Here is a 16,671-nt window from a genome sequence, read left to right on the forward strand (position 1 = left end):
GATAAAGCAACCACATAGAAAAACTTTTCTCTTCTGCAATAATCATTATGAAATATTTGGAACAGGCTTTAACTCTTAAATACCACTATCTGTATCTAGTAAAAAATCAATGCTTTAGCAGCTGAACTGCTGAAATCTGGCAGGATTTTTATTCACTCCTCTGCTAACCGCACCCCACACAATAGGAAATCAGAATGATTTAGTGTGACTAAAGCTTAACTGCTCACCAAGAGTGCAGAATGGGTGGTTTTGTTTTTTTTTTTCCTTTGATAATTACACAGCTAATTGATACTTCCCTGTAATTTGATTTGGGGTTATTGCTTACTGTTGCTTACTCTCATCTTGGAGTGGCAATATTAAGATAGTATCAGCAGGGGGCAGCTTGTGCAGCTGCAGGATTTAAATGCCAAACTTTTAAATGTTTCCAGGGAGGACTGTGGCACAGCCTTTCATAACGCTATGATCTGAAATGTGAAAATAAATTTGACTGATTTTAGAACTGAGAGATAACAGTAAATAATCAGAAAAACAGGTGACTGTGGCTGGGAGAAGACAGAAAGCATCAAAAAACCAGGAGCAGCACAACTGCTGCCTTGCCTGCATCCTAGTAGAGGGGCAGGCTGCAGGACTAACAATAATTTAAACTGCTGCAGCAAGAACTGCACATAGAGCACTGTTAGACAGACATTTGCTCATCTCATTCATTTTTTCCCCATAATACTTCAGTGCTGAATTTCAAGATCGCCTAAATAAAATCGATAAACTGAGATGCAGATACGAAATTCTTACTGTTATCATGATGCCACCTGAAGGAGAAGAGGAGAAAACTCAGACCTACTATGTAATAAAGGTATATTATTGTGTTTGTGTTCAACTTAGAATCACAGAATCGCCAAGGCTAGAAGAGACTTCCAAGATCATCCACTCCAACCACCCACCTATCACCAATATTTCCCACTAAACCATGTCCCTCAGTACAACATCTATGCATTTCTTGATTTCTTAGCTGAAATTCAAGATGATTTTATCTCCTGGCCTCTCTTGGTGAACTAGATAGGTGACCTGGTCACAAAAGGAAAGTATCCTTATCAAAGGAAAAAAATCACAAAAGGAAAGTAAGTTGGTTAAGCATGACTTTTCCTTTATGAACCTATGTTGGCTATAACCAATGACTACACTGTTTTTGATATGTTTTTCAGTAACTCCCAGAGTAGTCTCCATAATTTTATCAGGCAGCAAAGTGAGACTGTGAGGCCTGCAGTTACAAGAATCTTCTTTCTTTTCTTGAAAAATTAAGACTCTTCCCAGCTTCCCATCAGCTGGGACCTCTCCCAGTTCCCAAGACTGTTGAAAAAATAATTGTAAGGGTTCTCACAGAAACATCAACCCTTCTTTCAGAACCTGGAATTAATCCCATTGGGACCTACTGACTTACATGCATCCAGCTTCTAGTACTGTAAAATACCTACTGCTTCCAGTAACTCAGATCTCAGTCCAATCCTGACATAGATAACCTCAGAATTTACCTAGGATTTTAATATTGAACGTATTCTTCTCTGTATAATTGTCCTAATGTTTTTAATATGCATTCAGTCACATAAAATACCAGTTTTATTTTCAGGCTGCACAGGAAAAGGAAGCACTTCAGCGTGAAGGTGATGATTTAGATGCAAAGATCAGCAAAGCTGAAAATGAAATTGTAGCTCTTGAAAACACTCTGCAAATACTTAATAACTGCAACAGCAATTACCGAAACTCTTTCAAGGAAGTCACTGAGACAAGTATGTAAAATGTAAATTACTGTTTGCTGTATGAGTTATAGATGATGGTATAACTGCTATACAGTGGGGAAATTCAGTGGCACAAAAGAATGAATCACAGCCAGAGACTAAACTTGTAGTAGCAAAAGGGAGTGAAATTCACACACTACTATTATTAGTTCAGCAAGGCTGAGCAGAGTAACCACAGAAAATGTTCACATTCTTCCATCTGATTTATGTGAACATCCTCTAAGCCTACATAAATACTGTGAAAAAACATTCAGAGGAAGCAGAGCATAAAGATAATTACTGGGAAAGTCATTACCGGGAGAAAGGAATGACTAGTGAAGTATGTAGAGTTGCACAGTACAAAAAGCACTACTCTCCCTGCACTGCTGCATCTCACACTGCAACCAGCTCAAATTGCAGAAACAAAACAATGTCACTGATAATCTTCTGGTGTCACCTGAACTAGCTGGGTCACAAAATACCCACAGCAACTAGACTGCAACTCTATCTCAGTTACAGCCAGCTAAGGTACGTGCACTCTAGTGAATGTAGGTCCTTTAGCTAAGCTAGCATATCTGATTTTCACATGGAATGGGAGAGGAGAAAGTAGTGACCTCTCATCTAGGAAAATGATTAGGAAAAGCAAGAGAAACTGCACTATTTTAAGGTAGCGTCAGCAGCTTAAAATAATAAACTATAAACTTTTTTGGATATCAGAAATCTCAACATTCTAGAACTTATCTTCACCTGTTGTTTCTGTCATAAACTTGGTTGGTTTTTTTTTCCAGTGGAAATTCCTTTATTTAGCTTATAAAAAGCATCACTATGAGCTATTATATAAATTTAATCCTAGAAGATATTTAACTTATGTGTCTTCTGCTGGCTCTGGAAACAATGGATTTAAAATCATTATCTTCCATAAAGCCAGTAAGTGACTTGGAACAAGTAAGGGAGTATTACAAAAATATCTTAAACCTCGAGGTATCTATAATACTTTAACACTAACGTAGCAATATTCTGCAGGGCAATTACATTCAAGCACAACTAATTTTGAAATGAAAACTGTGTTGTGTACCATTAGTTGTTCAGCATCAACCCTGCCTCATTCTTTGGGATCACAGGTGAGGAGTATGAGGAAAAACTGAAACTAGAAGAAGAGAAAAGGGTTGCTGACGAAAAATACAGATACAAACGAAGACAAGTCAGGGAACTTCAGGAATACCTCCAGGTAAAACACAAGCAAAAGTTCCAGTCAGAAATGGCTGCAACACGTAGCTCAATCCATACAAACCATCTCATCAAAAGAAGAGGAAATTCTGGAACAGCTTTTGCCTCATTCTCTTTTACAACTTACTCTTTGTATCAATATATGCAATTATTTTTTTTATGTAAGGCTTTCAAAAATTAATTGCTTATCTGCATTTCCTTGAGTTGCAACTGAACAGCAGGCTTTTTAGTCACGTATACCTTGCAGATTTGAAATTCCACATTCAAGGTGAAAAATGCTCTGTGCTGACATCCAAGATAGCAGTTACTTACATCTTTGTAGCACGTTGTATCAACTTGTCCAGTATTGCAGGTTTTAAAAATCAACCCATCTTGCTGCCTCTGGCACTTTTTTGTTTGTCAGCATTAAAGGTGTTCCAGTTTGCCTCCACAGTATTCCAGTTTAGCTAGAGAAAGACAGGTGATTCTTAGCAGGGGAAGGATAACCTGTGTTCAGGCTCCACACTGGGGACTTCTCTTGGCTCCCCTCGTAATCAGAAAGCACTCCAGGCGGCCCTTAAGAAATAGCATCACTTAACTAAGATATCACACATCAAAGTTAAGATATCCTTAAGCAGAAGAAACCTAAGGCATGCTGTTATATCCCACATGACTGTTCTAAGCCCTGTAGCTCAATGTTCTTTTTGCTTATTTTACCTCCATGTAGCATAGCTGTCCCTCTTCTTCAGTGTCAGATATGTTGCCTCTTAAGCTAGGTTTGTCTTCATTGTGGAATAAATTCTGGGGAGCTCTTAAAGCATATACTTTCCTGCCTTTTTATTTATTTATTGAAAACAGAACCACCCTTACAGAGCTGATTTTACTCACTCTAGCATCTGCATCCCATCCCTTCTCGTGGGAAATAAATGAAGAATGTTATTTCTGGGGGGATAGCTTGCAAGGGAAAGTATGGCACTGCAGTGTTCAGTACTACACTGCATAAAGCATTGTAGACACAACTCACAGCCACATCTGGAAACACGTGCCTGTAATTTCAGTATTCATACCTTTAAAGTCAATGGGAATATACTGAAATTAGTAGTCCTTTATGCAAGTATTTATCCACTGAACAGTCTGAGAGCTGCAGTATCAGTACTGCTATTTTCCTGAGCTACATTTAGAAACAAGTAGTAGCAATAACAGATCCTCTGACAAAGTAATATAACTGAAAGGATATCAGAACCGCTTCATAAATTAAAACTACTATTCAAATGTATTTGCAGAGCATGGAGAAAAGTTTGGATTCACTACTGAAGCAGGAGGCCATTTTCCAGGAGCAAAATAAGGAAAAACAAGCTGTTATATTGCAGCTGAACAAAGACATAGAAGAACAGAAGCCAAAGCTAGAAAGGGTTATAAAACAGGTCTGTATGTTGATTAACGACAACTTCTAACTTTAGTGGTCAACAGCTGTGCTGTGTGTTAAAACCACAGCACTCAAACTCAGCAGGCTTCTGTGAGGAAACTGCATCTGCATCACAGCATGTTTTAAACTTACTTATGTTAAGTGTTCCAGACTCTCCAGAGAGATCCAGTCCCTAAAGAAAACTAAAACTGAGACACAGGAAGAGAAAGACATTGATCTCCGTGCACTGAAGACCTTCAGCAAAACCATCAACAAATTGTTAGCCGATGTTCTAAATGCAAATCCTGATTTAACCCCATCCTTTCAAAAGTACTTTCACCAGGTGAGCTTTCCAGTTTACTGCCACTAAAATCCTGATTCATAGCAAGGCCTACTGATAAGGCGTCTTTCAAGGGCACCTGCCTAATTCAGCAATAAATATGCTTATGGTAGAACAGCAAAACTGTGTTCATCAGCTCTCAACATAAGTTTCAACACAAAGCATTATAAACTCTCCTGCTGTGCTCTATCCTATTACACAACTTTTTTTTTCCCCTCCTAATTTTCTAGTTCAATCTAGAGCTGCCAACAGCTGCTTCTGTTGGGGGTAGTCAAAGTTCTCGATCACCATCCACACAAAGCTCACTATCTTCTAGCAGGTAAGTGCTAGCAGTGTTCTTTTGTTGGGGGTGGGGATGTGCTCATTCATTTTAAACTAACAGTTAGAACAGCAAAATTATTCCCTACATGACAGAATTCCTTACTCTTGCAGGTTTTCTCAGTCTTGCCTCTGCTTACTGAACACCCTATGAAAAGTTTCTCCCTCCTTTCGGTCTACTAGATTTTTTTTTGGCACACAAATAAGTTTAAAATACACAGTTTAAAATAAATTAATTCTTCTGCAGTTACTGTTCTGTTTTGCTAATTGTGCTGTCACTAAAAAGTGGTTTCACATACAAAGTGGTCTCAAGCACAAATCTGAGCTCCAATCAGACTTGCACTTAAGTTTATAAAAACTCTCTCTCATAATTAATCAGGAAAGACAGGCCGATACTATTTTACTGATATCTTTCTCCTCTCTCCAACGTACGTTTGATCAACAGTGCATGAAACATACTGAATCAGCTGTGATCTAACATTTCCACAGGTTACTTAAACCATTAACGATAATGTCTACAAAGATGTTTGTAGTGCATTTCCCTGCAGCAGACGCTGATTTTGTATACTGATGAGTCAATTTTTGTTTTTCAGATCCTCCAGAAGCACAAATTCAGGCTCTAGTCAGACTTCATTGCTCAAAGTCGTAGACTTGAACTTATCTGTCAACATTCCTGCAGAAGCAGCTGCTGCCAGTTCACCGCCTTCCAGCGTAACTAGCAACTCTGACAGTTAGAATCACAACTCTTAAATAATCTTGTGAAGACTTCTAAATTGTTTAAGTTTCAACTTAATTTATGCAGGTCTGCTGGCAATTAGACCACCACTTCTTTCTATTTCTTTAACTTTAAAGTAAGCAATATATTACTTACTATAATGGATGTTTTGCATAAGTTAACCTTTAAATATCTTTCTGATTTTGCTGTTGAAAAACAAAAGACCTGTGAAACCCTTTAGAAACCAGTAATTCACAGTCTAAATGAAAATAGCTTTAACATAACTAACAATAGTTTTAGTGAACTGGTATCTCACAATTACTGCAGTCTCAATGCACAACTTAGAACTCCAGGTAGTCAGCTGACTTCATTGGGCCTATTCTGTGCTTGCAAAAGCTGCAGCGGGGGCAATAAATCTGTAAAGGAGAATCAAGCTTAATCTTAATTACAAAGATGTCACATTTTCCTGTAACTGTCTTTCCTACCTTAAGAGCAACACAGAACACTTGCAACAACCTAGAGAGTAGTATTTGTGCATTGTTTCCAGGTCACTCTTGACTTCTAAACAGTCATCTTGGATCTTACTATAATCAAAAGATGATGACAGTATACAATAGTGCAATTACAGTCAGTAAAACACTACCACTGTGCAAAACTACACGGTACCTTTTTGGCAACTGACATACTAAGAATTACTTTGCAGAGGTGCAGATGAAATGAAATACAACTGGTATCATCATTAGCCAGATGTTAGCTATTACTTCGGTACTAATAAGTAATAATAAATTTCTTCTTACAAAAACATTAGAGAATGTGTTTGACGTACTTAAAGAGCACAATGCATTTGTCTTCTCCCAGACGCTGGAGGGTTCAGTTCACTAGAGCTGCACATAAAATAACCACTGCACCTGTATCAAACAGCCCAGCGACATTAACAAAAACCAAGACACAAAATTAAGAAAATTTATTGATCAATTGAGTTATATATGTTGATGGCATATGAATTTCATTTAGTTTTCCACCTTCAGTGGCTGGAAGTTAAAGCTTGATGCAAATAGTCAGTTGTATCCCAGGGAAATAAAAACAAAAACAAATTCCTGCTGTTAAAGTGTGTATTTGATGGAAGTTCCACAGCTACAGTCCAAGAGAATCAAATGATTTCATTCCATCACACAAAGTATATTGTACAAGAGCATCTTGAGAGCATAAGAAAATCTGATTTTAAATAATAATTGATATCTTATGTAAGGTATCATTGCATCTCTTTCCACCATACAAATCTTTACCTTAAGAACTCTCTGACATTCTGCAAAACAAGAAATTCTGCTTGTCATTTTTCATGTGCATGTTTCCTTAAGAGATACACAGATAAAAATTCACAACTACATCCAACAGAAAGCATTTTCTTATGTACTTTGCTGTTTCTTCTGCTTACTTCCTTTTTCCCGCTCAAATTCAGCAATTTGATTGAATATGTTAACTAAGTTCTGGGGCAGGTTTCTTTTAGTGCCACTTTCTGTTTGTCCTGTATCATCTAAAGTAGATTCCCTGTCTGGTTCCTTTGTTTTATTAGTCTCCTCGTAACTTCTTTCCCTATTCTTACGCCCACTTTCATTTTTATGCTGAGTTAACTCATGCCTATCACTGTCATAACGTTTATCACCTTCATGTAAAGGAGTGCTAGAATACGATCTGTACTTTCCCACTGACTTGCCAGAATAGTCAGACCCTGCTGGCGATGTGTAATACCTGTCCTGACCCCAGCCATGCTTTTTGTAGTGTTCTCTTCTCCCTTCTGCATCCCATTCCGATCTCCGAAAGTAATGCATCCTGCTTTTATCATCTGACTTATAATATGAACCTGAATATCCCCTTCTACTGGAGAAAAATCTGTCTGTTTTATGGTATCTTTCAGTTTTGCTAGTACTTGCCTGAGTTTTGGAACTACAAGAATCTCTTGAATCTTCAGACCTACCTCCAAAAGTGTCTTCATCATCACCTGAAGTCCTCGACAGAGAACAGTGTCTGTCTTTCTCTCTTACCTCTGTTTTTGGACATACTAAGCTGTCCTGCCTTTCCAGCAGATTTTCCATTTCAAAATTTTGGTTAAGGAAGGAGGCGGAGGTATCAGCTGGAGGTGAATACCACTCCTCTTTCCTAATCTGATCTTTATAATGTGAGGAAGCTCTGGAAGAGCGTTTTTTGGAGCTACGGGATGACTCTGATCTATTCCGATGCTTTTTCTTGCGTTTCTTGTGATCAGAGGAAGAGGAGGAAGAAAGTGATGCATCTGATGAAGAATCAGTTGAGGAAGAAGAAGAGGATGAAGAGGAGGAGGAAGAAGTTGACCTTTTCCTTTTCTTCTTCAACCTGAAAATACAATTAAGCTGTGAGGTAATCTTCAGCATTAGGCAAAAATTTTATCTAGAAAACAAATCTGCACTCCCCATAGTCTGGCTGAGATGGGACTGTAAGGCATGAACAAAAACTGGGCCTGACCTGGCAAAACACTTTAAAATGTCATTTCTTTACCAAAAGAATTAAGATTAAATCCACTGAACACTGTAATATGAAGAGTGTCCTTCCTGTTCAATACAGCATTGCATTTCACAAATACTTTACAATGCAGTACAAAGTATTTGTAAACATCTATTCCTTACAACCTCTATGAAAGGCTGCATAACTAACAGATGTTACCATTACGTAGTTCATTTGAAAATTGATTGTATATGGTCTTATCTGCACGTCTTGCCCTTCTCTTTTTAAAATCATGAGGCCTATTCAATGGCTAGTGTTGAAATAATAACAGTTAGGATGCAGATAATGACTTAATTAGAAAATTTAGTAAACTGCTCATGTCAGAGCTTATTTTTCATCAGCCTATGTTAAAAGCACATGGTTGGGACACAACCATGGAACTGTGTTGCTTTATGCATTGTGATTTTTCTCCATTTAAGTTGTGCTTTAGCTGTCAGAAACTCTGGTATTTACAATGGGCCCCGCAACAGTTTGTAACTTACTGGTTTGGGGTGCTTCCTCTAATTGGAAAAAGAGCTCACATTCTGGCTTAATATGCTCAAGAATCAGTAGTGAATATAACAAGGTTACCTTTTTTCCTCTTTTAAAAGCTTACGCAATTTTTCTGCGCTTGTTTCTACTTGTTTTTCTTTCTCTCTCTCTTGTTTTGCAGCTTGTTTCTCCCTCATTTCCAAAGATTTCTTTTTTGAACCCAAACATCATAAAAAAAAACCAATTCATTAGAAGTGTTAACACAGGTATTTTTCCCCATGTCCCCAACCCCATTCAAATATATAGTTACAGCAAGGATGTTTTACCAGGATTCCCAGATTGACAATTAATAAGAAGTTTGGCATTGGCCATTGTTATGATCAGGTTTTTGTTAATGACCATATCCGTTTTTTATCCATTAGAAATGTATTTGACCAACCATTGCGGTGGACCCGTGATCCAGCACACCACGCAACACATAGTCCAAGGGGTATAGAGAGCATATGCAAGAAAAACACAATGTTAGCAACATGGAGAAAAAGAAAAGGTTTGAGGGGAAATATTGTTATTGTAGTTTACAAGTAAAGTATGGCAGAGCCCATTGTAAAATGTGTTCATGTTGGTCACGTTTGCATACAAACCATTTGGTAACAATTTCACAGACCAGTTTGATGCATAGTTTACGTAAGAAATCATGTTCCAAGGGTTTGTTGGTGATGAGCAGCACCAGATGTCAGATACAGCAACAACGGTCCAATTCAGAAGAAAATGCATTGAAGAAAAACACATAATCAGTATTACAGGAAAACACACTTGGGTGTTGTTTCAGCCATTCTAACTCAACAGCAATAGCATCAGAATCACATATTCAAATGCATATAAATGCAAGATTGCGATTATCAGATGAATAAGACAAGCCTTTCCAAATCTAGTAAGGATCAGACTTCTGCAATCTACACTCCTAAAGAGCAGCTCTATTCAGAAACAGCAGCAAGCCTGGTGATTTTCAAAACTTGGCAATAGTCGTAACAGATGTAATAGAGGAAACCCTCAATAGAAGATAAGGCTTTGCAAACCAAAGAACGATAGCCAGCACTACATTTACCTGCTGCGTCAGTGACCGTAATACCAGAAAAACACTAAAAGAAAATAAAGTATTTCCTACTTGCTACAAATATTCTTCAATTTAACCAAGAATCTGAGATCTTTCTACTGCAGCTAAACATAAACTGTTGTATGATATTTGAGCACTATTTATCTATAATTCAGTTCAGTTTCATTAAGAAGCTTGTCATAGCTCCTCTTCCCCTTCTCTCAACACAACCTGTCAGCATTATGGCTTCACCAACTGAAGAAGTGTCAACTAAGGCCATCTGCCTTAGTCTCTTTACTTCATTATATGCAGAAGCATAGAACACACCAAGCCTGTTCCTCAGTGCTATATCTTACTCTGATCCTCCCTAGAAGAGATAAGTATAGGAGATAAATAAAAGAAAAGGGAAAAAAAAAAAGAAAAAAAGACAACAGATTAGCAAAAAGATCGACCAGGGCTCACCTGGGAAACATGCTGTGTGCAAGGGAAGGAAGAAAAAAGATACAAGAAAAGAAAGCTAAGATTTTGAAAATCATCTGTCCATCCTCCCAGCCTGCTCTTTTCCTTTAAATCACCCACAGATTTGCCCTCTTGCCATTCTCCTGCAAGTTAGCTTTGGCTTGTGTTAGCTAAGGTTAATGGTTTTATCCTCTTTTCCCATCTCCACTGTTTGGCATTTCTTTACTATTCTGTTCAAAACAGTGGAGTCATCAAGAGGTACCTCTCTTCTGGTAGGTACAGCCATAATGCTCACTATAAAAGATTCACTATGGAGAAGGGAAGCAGAGAGTAAGACAAACCATCAATTTCAAGCCTCTCTGTTCAAAAGATCTAAAATCATTTTTTATATTTATTGTAATTTAAATATATGAAGAGAAAGTAAAGAATCACCTGTATACGCTTACGGACTTTTGTTAAGGCCTCTTCTGCTTCTTGAAAAGTCTCATCCAAACTTAAGGCTTTTTTATAGTAACTCTCAGCATTTACGAGTTTGTCTTCCTCTTCCAACCTAACATTTAAATTATGAAGCACATACAATTAAGCCACAAGAACCTGACAGGTTTTTGTTGTTGTTGTTGTTTTTCCCTGTTTTGGACAGCCTTTCTTACTTGCACTATAGCACTGCCACTACTTCCCTTCATCCCTCCCTACCACCTATCATCTTATCCCATGTCAGTACAAAAATAAAACAGTATTTGATACATTTTTATCTCCTCATGTCCTGATCATTAGAAATAATACTCTGTGCAATTTCAATTCCAGTTTCAAAAATAACGTCTCTCCTTAATGCAGATGCTGAGAAATCTATTTCCTGAGTACTCAGAGCTTAATTCTTCTGTTGCAGAGGCTAACAAATATTTCACACAAAACATGATTTTGTTACAAATACTTTCTTAAAAATATATACAGACATATATCAGAGTATATACTCCTATATACATAGGAGTAGTCAACATCTTCAGCCATTTCACAACGCTTTAAACAAGCCTGGTACCCTGCCTGTGATATCAAGGATTAAATCTTAACTATTTTGCAAAGATTTTAACTAGGACAGAGCAGAAAATGTAAACCCACAGGCAGGTGTATTTCCAACATATAAAAATTCAGGAAAGTCAGGTGGCAATCTGTGCCCTAACTAGGGCCATATTAAAAAACATATTGTAAGAAAAATTGTTCACAGCCAAACAGAAACGTAATGCTAACACACTTACTGCTCGCCTCTTTCCACAAGCGTCTGACAAAGGTATTTTCTTGCATTCCTATGAGTCGGACAGTTTTCTAGAGCAATTTCAAAATCACTTATGGCTTTGTTCAGACTTCCTTTCGTTGCGTACCTACAACAACACAAAAGTTGCACAGGTTTTAATGATGTTTTTCTTCCAAAGAGTAGAAAATCCAATGAAACAAGCAGACTTACAGAGCTCCACGAGCTACCAAAGCTTCAACATTCTGTGGATCTATTTCCAAAGCCTTGTTGTACTCATTCATGGCCTCCACGTGGCGCCCGTCCTTAAAACAATCAACCCCTGCCTTCACACTAGAGAAAAATATTTATAAAGAACATTATTATGGTTAGCCTACAAATTTTCTACTGCCAGTAATTCAGCAATTAGTGTTCCATACAAGCAATTAACTTATTAGAAGGTAAATTACATGAGCTAAATTTCAGAACTTTCTTTACATATAATTATTTGTGATTTAAGATAAAGATTTCCCATTGTAAGTACTCTTTCATGTATTTAATTGAAATTGATGAAAACTTGTTTTAAGAAAAACACTGCTTTTGCTAGCACAGAATCTAGAAATAGTAAGTACTCATCCCCATTTTTCTCCCCCCTCACACCTAGTAAATTCAAAATTGAAGTGTGTGCTGTGGAAAAACTGGATCAGTGGGTATTTTCCTTCAGGAAATATAAGCTGTAGCCTAACTTGATCTTACAGTAACCTCTGAAAAGAAAACAGTGTACTGCATACCAATTCAGGGCCCAGGATTCAGATTGCTTTTTCCTCAATGCAGGGGCAAAATCTTCTTCATCGATATTTTTCCTTAAAATAAAATAAAAAATATATATAAAAAAAACCCATTCACCTGAAGTTGCCTTTTAACTCTATAACATTAAAATTATGATATGTAATGCATTTGAAGTAAGCTAAAATATTACTTTTACAACGCATTACTTCCCTCCCTCAGTCAGGAACTGTTATTTTTTCTGGATCCACTTTTCTTTAACTGTTCTAAGATTGCAGTATGGCCACAGCACATTTACGAAAACATACATCACACCCACATCTACCTATCAATACATATATACACATACATATGGAAAGCTCACATTAAGTTTATTTTACTTATTAACAAACATGATGAACATCACGCATTTCAATCCAAAGACATCAACGAGATCGAAATAATAACTCTGTAAAGCTTTGGCATCAAACACGTTTGGGGAAATGCCTTATTCAAACAAGCAGAATTCTAAATACTAATTTCTTACTCCAGAGGAATTTGCTTTTAAAATATTTAAGGACACAAAAGCTGCAGTCATGGAAACTGAAATAAGAATGGTTGAAGTATCAGTGGTCTAGGACTTCCATTCAAGTCTACATTGGGATTAGAATAACAAAGTTACAGGATAGAAACAATGTAAAAATCACTTACATTTGAAGACTTCTCATCAAAGACGGTGGATTTGATTCACTTATTCCTAGTTTTTCTGTTAAATATTCAATTAATGATGGATTTGCAAATCCCGGGGAACGGTGCAAAACCTCTTCGAATGTCTCTCCTGTTTTTGCAACTTCCAAGCTTCGCCTTAAAAAAGCACCAATGTACACAAAACCTCATGGATGGATACTATACTCAATATTACGTTCAGAAGATATATGCCCATTCTGACACTTCATACTGCTTACAAGCCATTTATTTCTACAGCCATAAATTTTCCTACCATTTAGCTATACTGAAAGTGGCAGACACAGCTATGACCTTTCCAACAAAGGAAATGTTGAAGAATTTAATATTTCAGTCCCAAAGTCATTGGAACAACAAAAGCAGTAAAAAGTAACACAGTTTTACAATGGCAGATCCCTTAAGTTTTGCATTTAGCAAATGTAACTTCATTTGCTTCTTGTTTTTCTTAGGTTTTGGGATAGACTATGAAAAATTAACTGATGTGAATCAGCCAAGAAATCTAGTAAAACGTACATTACAGCAAAGACCAACAAAAAAACTGTAGCTACCAAATTAAATTGGAAACAACCCTGACAAGTTTAAAGGGCAGTCTATAAAAGACACTCTTCCGACAAGCTGAGTATCTTTAGTTAGAAAGTCTGGACAGCATATTCTTACCTATAATGCAAGGGCAAGTCCTCAGAGGTGATCACTCCTAGTTTTGTACTAGAAAGATTGGGTGGAAGAGCTGAGCTGTACAGTGATAATGTGATCTTCTCGTGGTATCGATCGACATCCTTAACAGCCGCTACAGAAACAATACGAGTTAAGATAAAGCACAAAGAAGGTCTCAAAAGTGAAATAGATTCCTGATTACCCTTCAGCTACTTGCCTCGAATAATATCTCCAGCTTGATAATAAGATAAAGGATCTCCATGGTTGGTTTGAGAAGGCACATCTCTCAGAGGACAAAGAGCCTACAATACAGGAAAGTAGGAATAACTTTAAAAAGAGGTTTAATTATAGAGCTAAACTGGCTGCAATTACAGAATTTTCCACGTTATTACCATCAACTCACAATTTCATATGCTCAACAGTCTTTCAACACATAACATATAAAGTAAAAATAATCCATGTGTGTATAAACTTTTTTAAAATGGAAACTCTTAACTCCCTGAAGTAAAACATGCATTAACAATGTCAAAGCCAGCGCAGATACTTACATAAAAGCATTTGAACAAAACCAGAAGGTTTTTTTTTCCTCCCCAAAATTAAGACAGAGGAATATTAGTTTAATCTTCACACACATGAAAGTCATCATAATTAAATGCACGGCTTGGTTCAAATTACAATTTACAAATCCATAAACAATGAACTTTTCCACTCTCACGTAACACATTTTGAGCACGGAGCATAATGAACGTGCTTGCTGACTCAGCAAAGCATCATAAAATCATGAGTTGTCCACAACTCCAAATACCACTCTCTGTCCCAAAGCTCACTTTTGCCTTTAATTGTACATTATGAGATGCAAGGCACAATGCACACCCGTAAAATGATCAGACAAATCTTACACTTATTTGTAAGTCATCAATCTGCCGTATGAAACCACTTCCCAGACACATCAACACCATGAAAAAGCCAAATTCACGGATGGAAGTGATCCTCCCAATCACGATGTCTCCACGTTCGATATCTCGAAAAAATAACTCTCGCCTGATTTCCCCAGGAACCTCCATGAACTGCTCCAGGGGAGGCATCACAGCATAATACTCTGCAACACAGGAGACATGCACACTTCCAAAATGAGCAAATTACAGCCTGAAAGCACAAAATACTTCAAAATAGCAAAATGCTTTAAAACCTGATTCATTTGTAGTAGCAAAAGGCTGTGCATGAACCAAAAAATGTAAAAGCAAAAATTTTAAGTGGGCTTTTAAATATACCTGGAGCACTGTGGGCAGGCTGGGGCACCACAATACAAGAAGGACATAAATCTATTAGAGAGAATCCAAGGGAGGACTACAAAGAGAAGGAAGGGCCTAGAGAACAAGACGTATAAAGAATCACTGAGGTGCCTTGGTTTTTTTGGCCCAGAGCAGCAGAAAGGCCTCAATGCAGCCCACAGCTCCTGAAATGGAGTGGAGGAGCAGTGCTGAGCTCTGCTTTCTGATGACAGAAATAGAACCCGAGGAAACGGCAAGGAACTGTGCGTGGGGAGAGTCGGGGGGCTGGGAATTAGGGAAAGGTTCCTCAGCGGAGGGCAGTGGGCATGGAACAGACTGCCAGGGCAGCGGGCACAGCCTGGAGCTGTTGGAGTTCAGCAAGCGTTTGGAAAACGCTCGCAGACATAATGTTTGGGTGGCGCTGTGTGGAGCCAGGAACTGGCCCTTACCTTCATTTTCTCCAATGTTGTCGGCAATAGGACCATTGGGTTTCCACGACTGAGCAAAGAGTAGGTCCGCCTTTTTGGCGATGAAGCGCTGTATCTCGGTGTCGAGCTCCGCATCTTCCTCGGCCCTGAGGGAGGAGAACGAGCTGAGAACGCCCCGCGCCCCTCCAGGCTCTCCCGCCGCCCTCAACCGCCCGTGATCCCTCACCAGGCGGACGGCGAGCGGAGGGCCCCGCGGGGCGGCTCGAAGACGGTCCCCGGGGGCGGCAGCAGCCCGCGGAAGTCAGGGTTATCGTGCTGCTCGGAACGGAGCAAGGCGAGGAGCGAAGGGCCATGGTAGCTCAACACCTGGCGCAGCAACTCCCGCTCCATACCGCCACCCCCGCCGGGACCGGAAGCGGAAGGGTGAGCACGGGGCAAGGCGCATGCGTAGTGCTGGGCAGGAGAGGCCGGGGGCAAAGAGCGGGAAGGGACGGAAACAGCGCCCCCTGGCGGTCGGGAGGACTCTGGGGGCCGCTCTGAGGCGAAGCGGTGCGGCGGGCTGGGGGTCCTGCGTGGGGTGCTGCGAGACAGAAAATAAAAACAAACGTGTCAGAAAGGCGGGCGGCTTCGTGCGTTCCGGCCGAGCCGGCAGCGCTGAGGGAGCGGCGGCAGCAGCGCCGTGCCGCCAGGGGCCGCTGCCGGGCCGGGCTCAGGGGGCTGCATGGGAACAGCGGCTGCCCGCGGGCGCGGGGCTGCGCCCTTCTGTGGAGGAGTCAACGTGTGCTCCTCAGCACATACAGGGCTAGCAATAAAAACTGATTGCAGCACAAACTTTGCTTGCCTAAGCGTTTCCCCCGTGCAGCATGCAGATACACAGAAGTGCAAATACTTAAGTGTGCTGTGGCTCCTGCACTTACCCTACCAGCAACAGTGCACGGCAGAGCTGAACACATACCGTTATGCACTTTTCCTGCACGTGTTTTCTTCTGTGAGCAGAAACCAATTGCACTTTAGGAAATGGAGCAATTCCAACTATGACCACCCACAGACTGCAGCTGGTTGCCCCTACACGTGAGGGTTAATTTCACGTTTAAAGAGATCATTTCTCCCTCCACGCTAGCACTGCCATGGCACAGGGACATCTGCCTCAGAGACAGCGCGTCAACAGAACAGCAAGCAGTGCTTCCTCCCCTACTGAACAAAGGCAGAGGGTGTGCAGGACAACCCTGCTCCTGCAGGAGCCAGTTACGGGCATGGACACATCACTCCT

At 39.5% G+C, this 16,671-nt stretch overlaps 2 protein-coding genes across 2 annotated transcripts in view; one reads left to right on the forward strand and one right to left on the reverse strand.

Moving 5' to 3' along the window:
• Positions 1-10,273, forward strand: part of CCDC39 (coiled-coil domain containing 39) — a 20,756-nt gene extending 10,483 nt beyond the window's left edge. The window contains exons 14-20 of the mRNA XM_422777.8: positions 727-850; positions 1,622-1,781; positions 2,891-2,997; positions 4,259-4,399; positions 4,544-4,723; positions 4,951-5,039; positions 5,632-10,273. Of these exons, the coding sequence (XP_422777.5) occupies positions 727-850; positions 1,622-1,781; positions 2,891-2,997; positions 4,259-4,399; positions 4,544-4,723; positions 4,951-5,039; positions 5,632-5,773 (943 nt within the window). The 3' untranslated portion in view covers positions 5,774-10,273. The remainder of the gene's footprint in view (positions 1-726; positions 851-1,621; positions 1,782-2,890; positions 2,998-4,258; positions 4,400-4,543; positions 4,724-4,950; positions 5,040-5,631) is intronic.
• Positions 6,703-15,818, reverse strand: TTC14 (tetratricopeptide repeat domain 14). Its single transcript, NM_001006552.1, is given in 12 exon segments — positions 6,703-8,123; positions 8,862-8,971; positions 10,747-10,864; positions 11,568-11,690; positions 11,774-11,893; positions 12,331-12,402; positions 13,016-13,168; positions 13,706-13,835; positions 13,920-14,004; positions 14,602-14,801; positions 15,423-15,547; positions 15,628-15,818. Coding segments are annotated over 12 exon segments (2,364 nt in total). The 5' UTR covers positions 15,792-15,818; the 3' UTR covers positions 6,703-7,159.
• Between the last annotated feature and the right edge of the window lie 853 nt (positions 15,819-16,671).

The sequence above is a fragment of the Gallus gallus genome, chromosome 9, assembly GCF_016699485.2.
Source record: "Gallus gallus isolate bGalGal1 chromosome 9, bGalGal1.mat.broiler.GRCg7b, whole genome shotgun sequence".
Classification (NCBI taxonomy): domain Eukaryota; kingdom Metazoa; phylum Chordata; class Aves; order Galliformes; family Phasianidae; genus Gallus; species Gallus gallus.